Genomic DNA, 13,924 nt, shown 5'->3' with positions numbered 1-13,924 from the left:
AGGGTTGATCCCCTGGCTTGTTGGTAATGGTAGAGTGAGGAATATGCCGGGCCATGAGATTACAGATTGTGCTGGAATACAATTCTGCTGCTGCTGATGGCCCACAGCGTCTCATGGATGCCCAGTTTTGAGCTGCTAAATCTGTTCTGAATCTATCCCATTTAGCACGGTGATAGTGCCACACAACACGTTGGATGGTGTCATCAGTGTGAAGACGGGTCTTCGTCTCCACGAGGACTGTTCGGTGGTCACTCCTACCAATACTGTCATGGACAGATGCATTTGCGACAGGTAGATTGGTGAGGATGAGGTCAAGTAAGTTTTTCCCTCGTGTTGGTTCGCTCACCACCTGCCGCAGCCCCAGTCTGGCAGCTATGTCCTTCAGGACTTGGCCAGCTCGGTCAGTAGTGATGCTACCGAGCCACTCTTGGTGATGGACATTGAAGTCCCCCACCCAGAGTACATTTTGTGCCCTTGCTGCCCTCAGTGCTTCCTCCAAGTGGTGCTCAACATGGAGGAGGACTGATTCATCAGCTGAGGGAGGGCGGTCGGTGGTAATCAGCAGGAGGTTTCCTTGCCCATGTTTGACCTGATGCCATGAGATTTCATGGGGTCCGGAATCAATATTGAGGACTCCCAGGGCCACTCCCTCCTGACTGTATATCACTGTACTGCCACCTCTGGTGGGTCTGTCCTGCCGGTGGGACAGGACATCCCCAGGGATGGTGATGGAAGAGTCTGGGACGTTGGCTGAAAGATATGATTCTGTGAGTATGGCTATGTCAGGCTGTTGCTTGACCAGTCTGTGGGACAGCTCTCCCAATTTTGGCACAAGTCCCCAGATGTTAGTGAGGAGGACTTTGCAGGGTCGACTGGGCTTGGTTTGCCTTTGTCGTGTCCGGTGCCTAGTGGTCCGATGCCAGGTGGTCCGTCCGGTTTTTTTCTTATTCAGACTTTTCATAGCGAGATTGTATAACTGAGTGGCTTGCTAGGCCATTTTAGAGGGCAATTAAGAATCAACCACATTGCTGTGGGTCTGGAGTCACATATAGGCCAGACCAGTGAAGAGCTGGTACTTTGTGACACTGCCTGGTTAATTATATGCAGCTCGTGCTGTTGACATTGTGTGTGTTGAATGCCGCTGAGACAATGATTGTTTGGGTCAGATTCAGATAATATGAGAAGTCTGTTTGCTCAAATTGAAATGGTGCGTATTCGTTTAAAGCCATTCTGCACTGGTGATTGGAAATCAAAAATCCAGGCTGAAGGAAATTGAGTTTCTCTCTCCGTACCTTTCTCTGTCCAGACCCGACTCTCTGTTATATACCCCTAAGAGTACGTTCCATTTAAAATTCCTGAGCTCTGTAATTGAATGAAGTTCAAGGAGATATGCTAATGACTTGCTCGTACCTTTTGTTTAAAAATGTATGACTGTGTGGGAGGAATCAGTAACCATAAAGCACAGAATGTGTATTGTTGGCAAGAGTTCAGGTCCTACCACTCTGATACACCAACCCAGCAGGCAGGCAGGCTGGCAGTTAGCACTCGATCAGAATTAACTCTCCCTGCCCTGTGCCCTGAATGATGGTGCTTAACAGTCTCTGTGCAATTCAGTGCTCCTAAATTCCGCTGACTCTCTTGCAGCCTGACGATATGTTTGTATGTGACATCGCAGAACGTGACATCTCTGGCCCTCCACCCTGGAAGAAGCTAATGAAAAGTCAATGCACACCTCTCTTTATGAATGCATACACCATGCGAGGTAAGGAGTCAGTACACAGCGCCTTTCAGAATACTTGTGCTGCATGATGCTTCTGAATTGGAATGTACACACTATGTGAGGGTACACACGGTCTCTCGTTTGGTACGATACACTATAAGAGAGTGCGTGCTGCCTCTTGTTTGCAATGAATAGAACATGTGAGATAGTACATGCTGCCTCTATTGGAATGTGCACACTCTGAATTGGAATGTATACACTCTCCTCCAGCCCAATATCTCAGAGACTGAATGCTCCACGTTGTTGTAATAGTCTACACTGTTCAGGTTCTCCATCTCTGACCATTTGGTTGGATGCAAGGTGATCTAATATATAATTAATATATTTTGAGTGCAGTTTTATTTGATAATATCCAAGTCCCAACAGTATTATGTTTTGTACGATCTCATTGAATCCATTTTATGCTCTAAGCTGGTCTTTCTAAAATACTCTACTCCGTTAAGGCGCCAACTATGATGCAGCAAAAGCAGACTCATCTTCAAGGTGGAAACAATTCTGCCTTCAGTAACATACAACTTAGTCCAGGCAGCAAATCCCATCACTTTCAGCTTGTGCTGGCAGAAGAAATTGAAAATGAATCGAACTGTCCATCAAGCCCATGCAGCCTGAGCTCCCTATTCTCTGATCAGCTGCCTCTCTTTCTCCACCCTTACCGCACGCAGCTCATGGATTTCTTTGTCTCTAGGATCAAAACCATCGGTGCACTGCCTCTGCTGCTTCCTGCTCCTCTCTCTGCCCCCAGCCCACATCCTGGCATAGTGTTCGACCCTTAACTGAGCTTTAAGTCCCACTTCCTCTCCATCACTAAGGCTGCTCACTTCCACTTTCACCACATTTATCACCTCTACCCCTACCTTAGGCCCTGTGCCACTGAAATCCTTATAGGTTCCTTTGTCACCTCCATAAGAACAAGAAATAGGAGCAGGAGTAGGCCAATCGGCCCCTCGAGCCTGCTCCGCCATTCAATAAGATCATGGCTGATCTGATCCTAACCTCAAATCTAAATTCATGTCCAATTTCCTGCCTGCTCCCCGTAACCCCTAATTCCCTTTACTTCTAGGAAACTGTCTGTTTCTGTTTTAAATTTATTTAATGATGTAGCTTCCACAGCTTCCTGGGGCAGCAAATTGCACAGACCTACTACCCTCTGAGTGAAGAAGTTTCTCCTCATCTCAGTTTTGAAAGAGCAGCCCCTTATTCTAAGATTATGCCCCCTAGTTCTAGTTTCACCCATCCTTGGGAACATCCTTACTGCATCCACCCGATCAAGCCCCTTCACAATCTTATATGTTTCAATAAGATCGCCTCTCATTCTTCTGAACTCCAATGAGTAGAGTCCCAATCTACTCAACCTCTCCTCATATGTCCGCCCTCTCATCCCCGGGATTAACCGAGTGAACCTTCTTTGTACTGCCTCGAGAGTAAGTATGTCTTTTCTTAAGTATGGACACCAAAACTGTATGCAGTATTCCAGGTGCGGTCTCACCAATACCTTGTATAACTGCAGCAATACCTCCCTGTTTTTATATTCTATCCCCCTAGCAATAAAAGCCAACATTCCGTTGGCCTTCTTGATCACCTGCTGCACCTGCATACTTGGCTACACAACACTCTCCTTGCAAGCTTCACAAATTCCATACTCATAAACTCCGACTTGTTCAAAACTCCGACAGGTCCAGTCCTATATTAAGTTCTGCTCGCCCTCACCCTTGACCTCACTGATCTGCACTGGCTCCTCCATATCCGCAAACTCTGTCAATTAAAATCCATGTCCTCAAATGTGAATCTCTCCATGGCTTTGTCCCACCCACCTATCTCTGAAATCCTCTCTCATTCTATAGCTCTCCCCCTCCCTCGCAAACACTCTTCTCTACAGCCACTTCCTTTCAACCTTTCAGCTGCCTTGTTTCCACTCTTTGGAACCTGCTCCCTCAGCTTCTCTACCTCTGTGCCTCACTATTCACCTCAAATTCATCTCTTCAACCTAGCTTTCTTAGTCTTCCTTCCTGGCTCGGTGTCTGTTTCCCATATACCTATGGGAGATTTATTACATTAAAGCACTATCTAAATGCAAGTTGTTGTGTTACTTTTGTGGATTAAATAATTGCTCTCGGGGAGCAGCAAGACTGCGGAGTAGCGGTATGCTATATGGGTTTGACGAAGTATAATTTTTGAATTTAACTTAAGGAAGACTTATGCCAAAAATCAGAGGTTGTGGGTTCAAGTCCCACTCCAGAGATTTAAGCACAAAATCTAGGCTAACACTTTACAGTACTGAGGGAGTGCTGCACTGTCGAAGGTGCCATCATTCTGATAAGACGTTAAACCGAGGCCTTGACTGCCCTCTCAGGTGAATGTAAAAGATCCCATGGCACTATTCATTGAAGAGCAGAGGAGTTCTCCCCGGTATCCTGGCCAACACCACTAAAACAGATGAACTGGTCATTATCTCATTGCGGTTTGTGGAACCTTCCTGTGCGTAAATTGGCTGCCGCATCTCCCACATTACAACAGTGACTACACTTCAAAATGCTGTAAAGCATTTTGGGACATCTTGAGGCTATGAAAGACGCTATAGAAATATAAGTTCTTTCCTTCTTTCTTAATGGTACATTATTGATGTAGAACAATTTGTTTACAAAGATAATAAGGGGCAGAAGGGCAAGAAACTGTGGCTACTGGCAGCTTTACGTGACTCTTGAGTAGTACAGAAGCTGTGGCAAAGACAACAAAGCTGTCCAGCCCATATCAGCCTGTTTCTTGTATGAAATGGTCATCATGGGAAGGAAAGGACATCACAGCTATATGTCCCCCTCATCAACACCATCACTGTGCATTCCTCTAAGTGAGATGTTGTGCTGATGCTTCTGTTCCATGTATTTGGGAGTATTTATGAAGTGCTGTTTATAATTCTATAGGTTCCGGAGCAGTCATACACTCGCACTCCAAAGCTGCAGTCATGGCAACCCTCCTCTTCCCAGGAAAGGAGTTCCGAATTACGCACCAAGAACTGATTAAAGGAATCAGGAAATGTCAATCTGGAGGCTTTTACAGGTACTGTACTCCTCACTGAGTGTCACGCTGAACACAGATCCAATGCTGTTTCACTGAATCCTGCTAATGAACCAAGCTGTATCATTCCTTTTTTTATCTGATAAACTTGTGCAGCAGTAACTTGTGGGTGGCACATTGAGGAGGAGGATTGCTTTACATCCAGGCCTGCCTGATACTCAAATCATGGGTGATCTGATGGAGTGGGCAGAATTTTTCCCCTTTCCTGGCGATAATCTAGTGATCAGCTATTCATAAAGTATTGGCAAACAGTCAGATTGCAGACGTTAAAGTAGAGTATTTTTATTGTGGGCTAAATGCAAACACTTTTTATTTAAAAGTGTCATGGGAGTGACAGCAGCACTAGGAAGGCTAGTTTATAGAATGCGAGGTGAGCTGCCTGCCGAGGACGTGGTGGTAAGGAAATCACTTATACTTATCTGGTGCCTTTAAGATAGGAACTCCCTGTCTAACAGCACTGTGGGAGAACCTTCACCACACGGACTGCAGCGGTTCAAGAAGGCGGCTCACCACCACCTTCTCAAGGGCAATTAGGGATGGGCAATAAATGGTGGCCTCGCCAGCGACGCCCACATCCCATGAACGAATAAAAAAACATAATACAGTAGCCAAGGCCAATAACAGAGGAATATGGTCAGGTGTTAGAGGACGTGAGACAAAATGGCATGGACACCTCCCGGGAGTGAAAGAAGGCTTGAGCAGACACTAGCCACAAAACAATGGCAGTCTCTCAAGTCAGCACTGATAAAAGACTATGCAGGCAGAGGAAAGCCATTTCAGCTTTCACTTGTCCCCCATCAGCTGGCCTAAAGCCTCTGGTAAATCATAAACACCCTGTACAGAGGGAATGTGGGCATGGACTTGGTAAAGATCACAGGCTCCAGCGTGAGAGAAGTGTCCATTTATCCTGGTTACACCCACACAGCCAAGTGAGTACTAAAGATAATAAATACAATGATAGTAAATATAACTCTACACGTCAGAAGTGGGAACATACGAATTAAGAGCAGGAGTAGGCCATTCAGCCCCTCGAGCCTACTCTGCCATTTGATAAGATCATGGCTGATCTGATTGCGACCTCAACCCTACTTTCCCGTCTACCTACTATAACCTTTGACTCCCTTGTTAATCAGGAATCTATCTAACTCAGCCTTAAAAATATTCCATGACCCTGCCTCCACCGCTCTCTGGGGAAGGGAGTTCCACAGACTCACGATCCTCTGAGAGAAAAATTTCTCCTCATCTCCGTCTTAAATGGGAGAGCCCTTATTTTTAAACTGTGGCCCCTAGTTCCAGTATAGGAATTGGAGGCTCGTTTCTTTATTCTTTTGTTTTGGGATTTTTTTGGAATTAAATAAAGGAAATGAGGTCCTTGGTACTTTGAGCTCAGAATAACCTGGTCATTTCTCTATCTTTGTGGCTGTGTCCCCATCACATGCTGTATAAATGCAAGATGTTGTGGTTGTGTCTGCTGAAGCCTGTAAATTGCCTGTATCTTGTCGAAGGAATTTGGCAGGATGAAATCATTGCACAAATTTAAAGACGAGGGCAATTGTTTCCTTGTTTTGTAAAAACTCTTTGAACATTTTGTGTTCGCCAGGTATGATGATCTGCTGGTGGTCCCCATTATAGAGAATACACCAGAAGAGAAGGACCTGAAGGAGCGAATGGCTCGTGCCATGAATGAATACCCGGACACCTGCGCAGTACTGGTTCGTCGCCATGGCATCTACGTGTGGGGGAAGACGTGGCAAAATGCTAAAGCAATGTGAGTGCAGTCTGTGCCACTTACCTTGCTCATTGTTTCCAAGCGCCGCACATTAACCCTATTCACTCTGTGTCTCCCTCTCCCTCTGCAGGTGCGAGTGTTATGACTATCTGTTTGACATTGCTGTGCAAATGAAACAATGCGGCCTCGACCCATCTCAGCACCCAACGGAGGAAAAGGGCATCGTCTAAGACCCAGCAGTCAGCAAATACCTTTGACCCATAATTAGGCTGTACTGTAAATCTAAAGGCATGTACACATGATGTGAATGTCCTCAATCACTGAATATTGCTTAAACTTTAGAATGTGGTCAGACCATGTGAGCAGGAGCTCTGCTATAGTATATAGTATATACACACAGTGAAAACTGTACATACAGACACTCCCAAAAAACGGACACTTATGACTGTCCCAAATAACATACATTGTAACAGATACAAGCTGCACCTTGAAATCACAGACGCTCGCAAATTACGAACTACAGACAGCCTTTAATGCACCAAGTCTGTTTACAACTTAAACATCGGACACGAAGGTCATTGCGAGGCGGCAGCAGGTGAAAGAAATGGATTTTGTGGACAAGGGAGCTCTTTACACAGCATCCATAGCGGCAGAGAAACTTCTCTATCTCTGGGATTGAATGTTTGCACGGCTCTATCCCAGGGATGGAGTGGTCTCTCTCTCTCGGATTGAATGTTTGCACGGCTCTATCCCAGGGATGGAGTGGTCTCTCTCTCTGGGATTGAATGTTTGCACGGCTCTATCCCAGGGATGGAGTGGTCTCTCTGGGATTGAATGTTTGCACGGCTCTATCCCAGGGATGGAGTGGTCTCTCTCTCTCGGATTGAATGCTTGCACGGCTCTATCCCAGGGATGGAGTGGTCTCTCTCTGGGATTGAATGTTTGAACGGCTCTATCCCAGGGATGGAGTGGTCTCTCTGGGATTGATTGTTTGCACGGCTCTATCCCAGGGATGGAGTGGTCTCTCTCTCTGGGATTGAATGTTTGCACGGCTCTATCCCAGGGATGGAGTGGTCTCTCTCGGATTGAATGTTTGAACGGCTCTATCCCAGGGATGGAGTGGTCTCTCTCTCTGGGATTGAATGTTTGCACGGCTCTATCCCAGGGATGGAGTGGTCTCTCTGGGATTGAATGTTTGCACGTCTCTATCCCAGGGATGCAGTGGTCTCTCTCTCTGGGATTGAATGTTTGAACGGCTCTATCCCAGGGATGGAGTGGTCTCTCTCGGATTGAATGTTTGAACGGCTCTATCCCAGGGATGGAGTGGTCTCTCTCGGATTGAATGTTTGCACGGCTCTATCCCAGGGATGGAGTGGTCTCTCTCTGGGATTGAATGTTTGCACGGCTCTATCCCAGGGATGGAGTGGTCTCTCTCTCTCTGGGATTGAATGTTTGCACGTCTCTATCCCAGGGATGGAGTGGTCTCTCTCGGATTGAATGCTTGAACGGCTCTATCCCAGGGATGGAGTGGTCTCTCTCTCTCGGATTGAATGTTTGAATGGCTCTATCCCAGGGATGGAGTGGTCTCTCTGGGATTGAATGTTTGCACGGCTCTATCCCAAGGATGGAGTGGTCTCTCTCTCTCAGATTGAATGTTTGCACGGCTCTATCCCAGGGATGGAGTGGTCTCTCTGGGATTGATTGTTTGCACGGCTCTATCCCAGGGATGGAGTGGTCTCTCTCTGGGATTGAATGTTTCCACGGCTCTATCCCAGGGATGGAGTGGTCTCTCTGGGATTGAATGTTTGCACGGCTCTATCCCAGGGATGGAGTGGTCTCTCTGGGATTGAATGTTTGCACGGCTCTATCCCAGGGATGGAGTGGTCTCTCTGGGATTGAATGTTTGCACGGCTCTATCCCAGGGATGGAGTGGTCTCTCTGGGATTGAATGCTTGAACGGCTCTATCCCAGGGATGTGGTGGTCTCTCTCTCTGGGATTGAATGCTTGAACGACTCTATCCCAGGGATGGAGTGGTCTCTCTGGGATTGAATGCTTGAACGGCTCTGTCCCAGGGATGGAGTGGTCTCTCTGGGATTGAATGTTTGCACGGCTCTATCCCAGAGATGGAGTGGTCTCTCTGGGATTGAATGTTTGCACGGCTCTATCCCAGGGATGTGGTGGTCTCTCTCTCTGGGATTGAATGCTTGAACGACTCTATCCCAGGGATGGAGTGGTCTCTCTCTCTGGGATTGAATGTTTGCACGGCTCTATCCCAGGGATGGAGTGGTCTCTCTCTGGGATTGAATTCTTGAACGGCTCTATCCCAGGGATGGAGTGGTCTCTCTGGGATTGAATGTTTGCACGGCTCTATCCCAGGGATGGAGTGGTCTCTCTCTGGGATTGAATTCTTGAACGGCTCTATCCCAGGGATGGAGTGGTCTCTCTGGGATTGAATGTTTGCACGGCTCTATCCCAGAGATGGAGTGGTCTCTCTGGGATTGAATGTTTGCACGGCTCTATCCCAGGGATGGAGTGGTCTCTCTGGGATTGAATGCTTGAACGGCTCTATCCCAGGGATGGAGTGGTCTCTCTGGGATTGAATGCTTGCACGGCTCTATCCCAGGGATGGAGTGGTCTCTCTGGGATTGAATGTTTGCACGGCTCTATCCCAGGGATGGAGTGGTCTCTCTGGGATTGAATGTTTGCACGGCTCTATCCCAGGGATGGAGTGGTCTCTCTGGGATTGAATGTTTGCACGGCTCTGTCCCAGGGATGGAGTGGTCTCTCTGGGATTGAATGTTTGCACGGCTCTATCCCAGGGATGGAGTGGTCTCTCTGGGATTGAATGTTTGCACGGCTCTGTCCCAGGGATGGAGTGGTCTCTCTGGGATTGAATGTTTGCACGGCTCTATCCCAGGGATGGAGTGGTCTCTCTCTCTCGGATTGAATGTTTGCACGGCTCTATCCCAGGGATGGAGTGGTCTCTCTCTGGGATTGAATGTTTGCACGGCTCTATCCCAGGGATGGAGTGGTCTCTCTCTCTCTGGGATTGAATGTTTGCACGTCTCTATCCCAGGGATGGAGTGGTCTCTCTCGGATTGAATGCTTGAACGGCTCTATCCCAGGGATGGAGTGGTCTCTCTCTGGGATTGAATGTTTGCACGGCTCTATCCCAGGGATGGAGTGGTCTCTCTGGGATTGAATGTTTGCACGGCTCTATCCCAGGGATGGAGTGGTCTCTCTGGGATTGAATGCTTGAACGGCTCTATCCCAGGGATGGAGTGGTCTCTCTCTGGGATTGAATGTTTGCACGGCTCTATCCCAGGGATGGAGTGGTCTCTCTGGGATTGAATGTTTGCACGGCTCTGTCCCAGGGATGGAGTGGTCTCTCTGGGATTGAATGTTTGCACGGCTCTATCCCAGGGATGGAGTGGTCTCTCTCTCTCTGGGATTGAATGTTTGCACGGCTCTATCCCAGGGATGGAGTGGTCTCTCTGGGATTGAATGTTTGCACGGCTCTGTCCCAGGGATGGAGTGGTCTCTCTCTGGGATTGAATGTTTGCACGGCTCTATCCCAGGGATGGAGTGGTCTCTCTGGGATTGAATGTTTGCACGGCTCTATCCCAGGGATGGAGTGGTCTCTCTGGGATTGAATGTTTGCACGGCTCTGTCACAGGGATGGAGTGGTCTCTCTGGGATTGAATGTTTGCACGGCTCTATCCCAGGGATGGAGTGGTCTCTCTCTGGGATTAAATGTTTGCACGGCTCTATCCCAGGGATGGAGTGGTCTCTCTCTCTGGGATTGAATGTTTGCACGGCTCTATCCCAGGGATGGAGTGGTCTCTCTGGGATTGAATGTTTGCACGGCTCTATCCCAAGGAGAGGGTGGTTTCTCTACCGCTAGAGTTGATGGGATATTTGGCTCATCCAGTTTACTGTACATACAATGACCATTTTGAAAATAAGGACACCTGCAAAAAAAAGGACATTTGATGCAAGTCCCTTAGGTGTCCCTAATTTACGGGTTTCACTGAATATGGGTGAATATTCACACTGGATGGCAGATATCTACGTGCGGATTGTTTTATGTGATCATTTGCCACATAGTAAATCAGAATAGTCTTTGACAGGAGTATGCTCTGTTATAAGTGGCTATCAATCTCTCATTAGGCACATCAATCCCGAGTCCTCAGCATTTAATCATCATACGGGTCACTTATTACAAGTACACTCCTGAGCGGAAGTAATCAATGAGTTGTTGAATCCTGAAAGGTAGACCTTTCCTACAGCTAACTTTAAATTAACGTATATCCTGTTGTCATCTGCTATAAGTGGATCTAACACTGAGCTGCGGCATATCTGGAAATTCAATAGGAGCTTCATACATACAAATACTGAAGCAGTCTGAGCTGTTATGATGTACTGTAAGCCGCTTTTGTAACCTTGAATTTAATATTTTTAATCTTTTGAAATAAATTTGCAGTAATTAAATGTCCTGGATGTTATGTTACCATGGATTTTATAAAATGGCTGTAGTATTACTGAGTTGCCTGCTGGTGGCGCCAGCACTCTGAGTCACTGCTGCCTGGAGTTCTCATCGGAGCAGGAGAAGGCCGTTCAGCCCCTCGAGCCTGTTCCGTCATTCTCCTAGATGTTTCTGCCCTCGATCCACTTGCATTGTACACAGGGTCCCTAGAACTCTGCAGCACCTCAAAGTCAGTTTCTGTGACAAGCCCGCCCAAATTCTGCAGCAAGAGAATGTAGATCCTGCGGCAGATTGTCAATTTGTGTATGCTTATTTATGTCTTCAGAAAAGTGTAAAGAAAGAACTTGTATTTCTGTAGCGCCTTTCACACTCTCAGGACGTCCCAAAGTGCTTTTGAAGTGTAGTCACTGTTGTAATGTAGGAAATGCAGCAGCCAATTTGCACACAGCAAGATCCCATAAAGAGCAATGTTATGATCAGATAATTTGTTTTGATGATATTGGTTGAGGAATAGATATTGGCCAGGACACTGGGGATAACTCCCCTGTTGTTCTTCGAAATAGTGCTATGGGATCTTTTACGACCACCTGAGAGGGCAGACGGGGCCTCGGTTTAACATCTCCTCAGAAAGACAGCAATTTTTACTACTAAATTTACTGTCCCTGACGAGGGGAGGAGACGAGTAGCAGGAGCTAAAGCAGATACTGCAGTAACCAGCAGCAGAATGGGAAACAAAGATTCGGAGCAGCCTGCCAATCCACAAAACCCAACCCACTAACTAGCAGTCAGCACCACAGCAACTAGACAATCTCCACACCAACCACAGCCAGTGGTCAGCACCAACAGCCAGATTATTGTATAACCTTACGTTGACTTTGAGGGAGGCATTTTGACCGAAGATTACTGCCCCCTAGAGTTTTACCATCAAAATGTAGAAAACATTCTTTTCCCCCAGTTCAATCCATAGTAATGGTGGAGGTTTTACCAATACTGCCCCGTGACTGTGAAACCATCCTATTCTTTGATCTCAGCCATCGGTTTACTCAAGATCCGTAGTGGAGACAAAACAATAAAAACCGACAAAGTAGCAGCACTGGCCAAGCAAGAATGGGAGAAAAACCAGCACCCATGGGGTGAGAAAAGGAGAATACTGTTACCTACTGGAAGCAATACCAACACCCATCAGGTAGGAACAGGAGAAACACCAGCAGTCACCAGGTAGGAACAGGAGAAACACCAGCAGTCACCAGGTAGGAACAGGAGAAACACCAGCAGTCACCAGGTAGGAACAGGAGAAACATCAGCAGTCAACAGGTAGGAACAGGAGAAACACCAGCAGTCACCAGGTAGGAACAGGAGAAACATCAGCAGTCAACAGGTAGGAACAGGAGGAACACCAGCAGTAACCAGGTAGGAACAGGAGAAACATCAGCAGGAACCAGGTAGGAACAGGAGAAACACCAGCAGTCACCAGGTAGGAACAGGAGAAACATCAGCAGTCAACAGGTAGGAACAGGAGAAACATCAGCAGTCAACAGGTAGGAACAGGAGAAACATCAGCAGTCAACAGGTAGGAACAGGAGAAACACCAGCAGTCACCAGGTAGGAACAGGAGAAACACCAGCAGTCACCAGGTAGCAACAGGAGAAACATCAGCAGTCAACAGGTAGGAACAGGAGAAACATCAGCAGTCAACAGGTAGGAACAGGAGAAACATCAGCAGTCACCAGGTAGGAACAGGAGAAACACCAGCAGTCAACAGGTAGGAACAGGAGAAACACCAGCAGTAACCAGGTAGGAACAGGAGAAACACCAGCAGTCAACAGGTAGGAACAGGAGAAACACCAGCAGTAACCAGGTAGGAACAGGAGAAACACCAGCAGTCAACAGGTAGGAACAGGAGGAACACCAGCAGTCAACAGGTAGGAACAGGAGGAACACCAGCAGTCAACAGGTAGGAACAGGAGAAACACCAGCAGTAACCAGGTAGGAACAGGAGAAACACCAGCAGTAACCAGGTAGGAACAGGAGAAACACCAGCAGTCAACAGGTAGGAACAGGAGGAACACCAGCAGTCAACAGGTAGGAACAGGAGAAACACCAGCAGTAACCAGGTAGGAACAGGAGAAACACCAGCAGTAACCAGGTAGGAACAGGAGAAACACCAGCAGTCAACAGGTAGGAACAGGAGGAACACCAGCAGTCAACAGGTAGGAACAGGAGAAACACCAGCAGTCAACAGGTAGGAACAGGAGAAACACCAGCAGTCAACAGGTAGGAACAGGAGAAACACCAGCAGTCAACAGGTAGGAACAGGAGAAACACCAGCAGTAACCAGGTAGGAACAGGAGAAACACCAGCAGTCAACAGTTAAGTCGGAAATTATTGGCTGCAATAACTGCATATAATGAAACTTACTTTATTTGTGGTCACAAGGCATACCCATGGTTGCCTCAAAAATGGACAGGATCATGTTACTTGGGATATGTAATACCATATGTCCGACACTCATCATCCCTGCCTCAACATCCTACTGGGCAACGAGTAAAAAGGGTAATTACTGAGGCCGACCGGTTCTGGGCCATTGCTTTCCTTAGGTGGGGAGTGAGTAAGGCTACCAGAGAAATCATTAATTTGGCCAAAATCTGGGAAGTAGTTGCTAATGATACAGCAGAAGCCTTAAAGGAAATAAGCGCAGAGATGGTAGCCATTCGTACGGTCACCTTACAGAACCGTATGACCCTTGATTACCTATTGGCAGAGAAAGGAGGAACATGCGCACTAATTGGATCTGAATGTTGTACCTACATACCTGATAGTTCAGAGAAGATTACGAATTTGGCCAATCACATCCAA

At 47.2% G+C, this 13,924-nt stretch overlaps 1 protein-coding gene across 1 annotated transcript in view; it reads left to right on the top strand.

Moving 5' to 3' along the window:
• The window catches only part of apip (APAF1 interacting protein), a 60,292-nt gene extending 49,215 nt beyond the window's left edge, over positions 1–11,077 (top strand). The window contains exons 4-7 of the mRNA XM_067993631.1: positions 1,645–1,762; positions 4,699–4,834; positions 6,453–6,620; positions 6,712–11,077. Coding sequence (XP_067849732.1) covers positions 1,645–1,762; positions 4,699–4,834; positions 6,453–6,620; positions 6,712–6,811 — 522 coding nt within the window. The 3' untranslated portion in view covers positions 6,812–11,077. The remainder of the gene's footprint in view (positions 1–1,644; positions 1,763–4,698; positions 4,835–6,452; positions 6,621–6,711) is intronic.
• The last annotated feature ends 2,847 nt before the right edge of the window (positions 11,078–13,924 follow it).

This window comes from Heptranchias perlo, chromosome 12, assembly GCF_035084215.1.
Source record: "Heptranchias perlo isolate sHepPer1 chromosome 12, sHepPer1.hap1, whole genome shotgun sequence".
NCBI classification, from domain to species: Eukaryota; Metazoa; Chordata; class Chondrichthyes; order Hexanchiformes; family Hexanchidae; genus Heptranchias; species Heptranchias perlo.
This window is presented reverse-complemented; position numbering and strand designations above follow the sequence as displayed.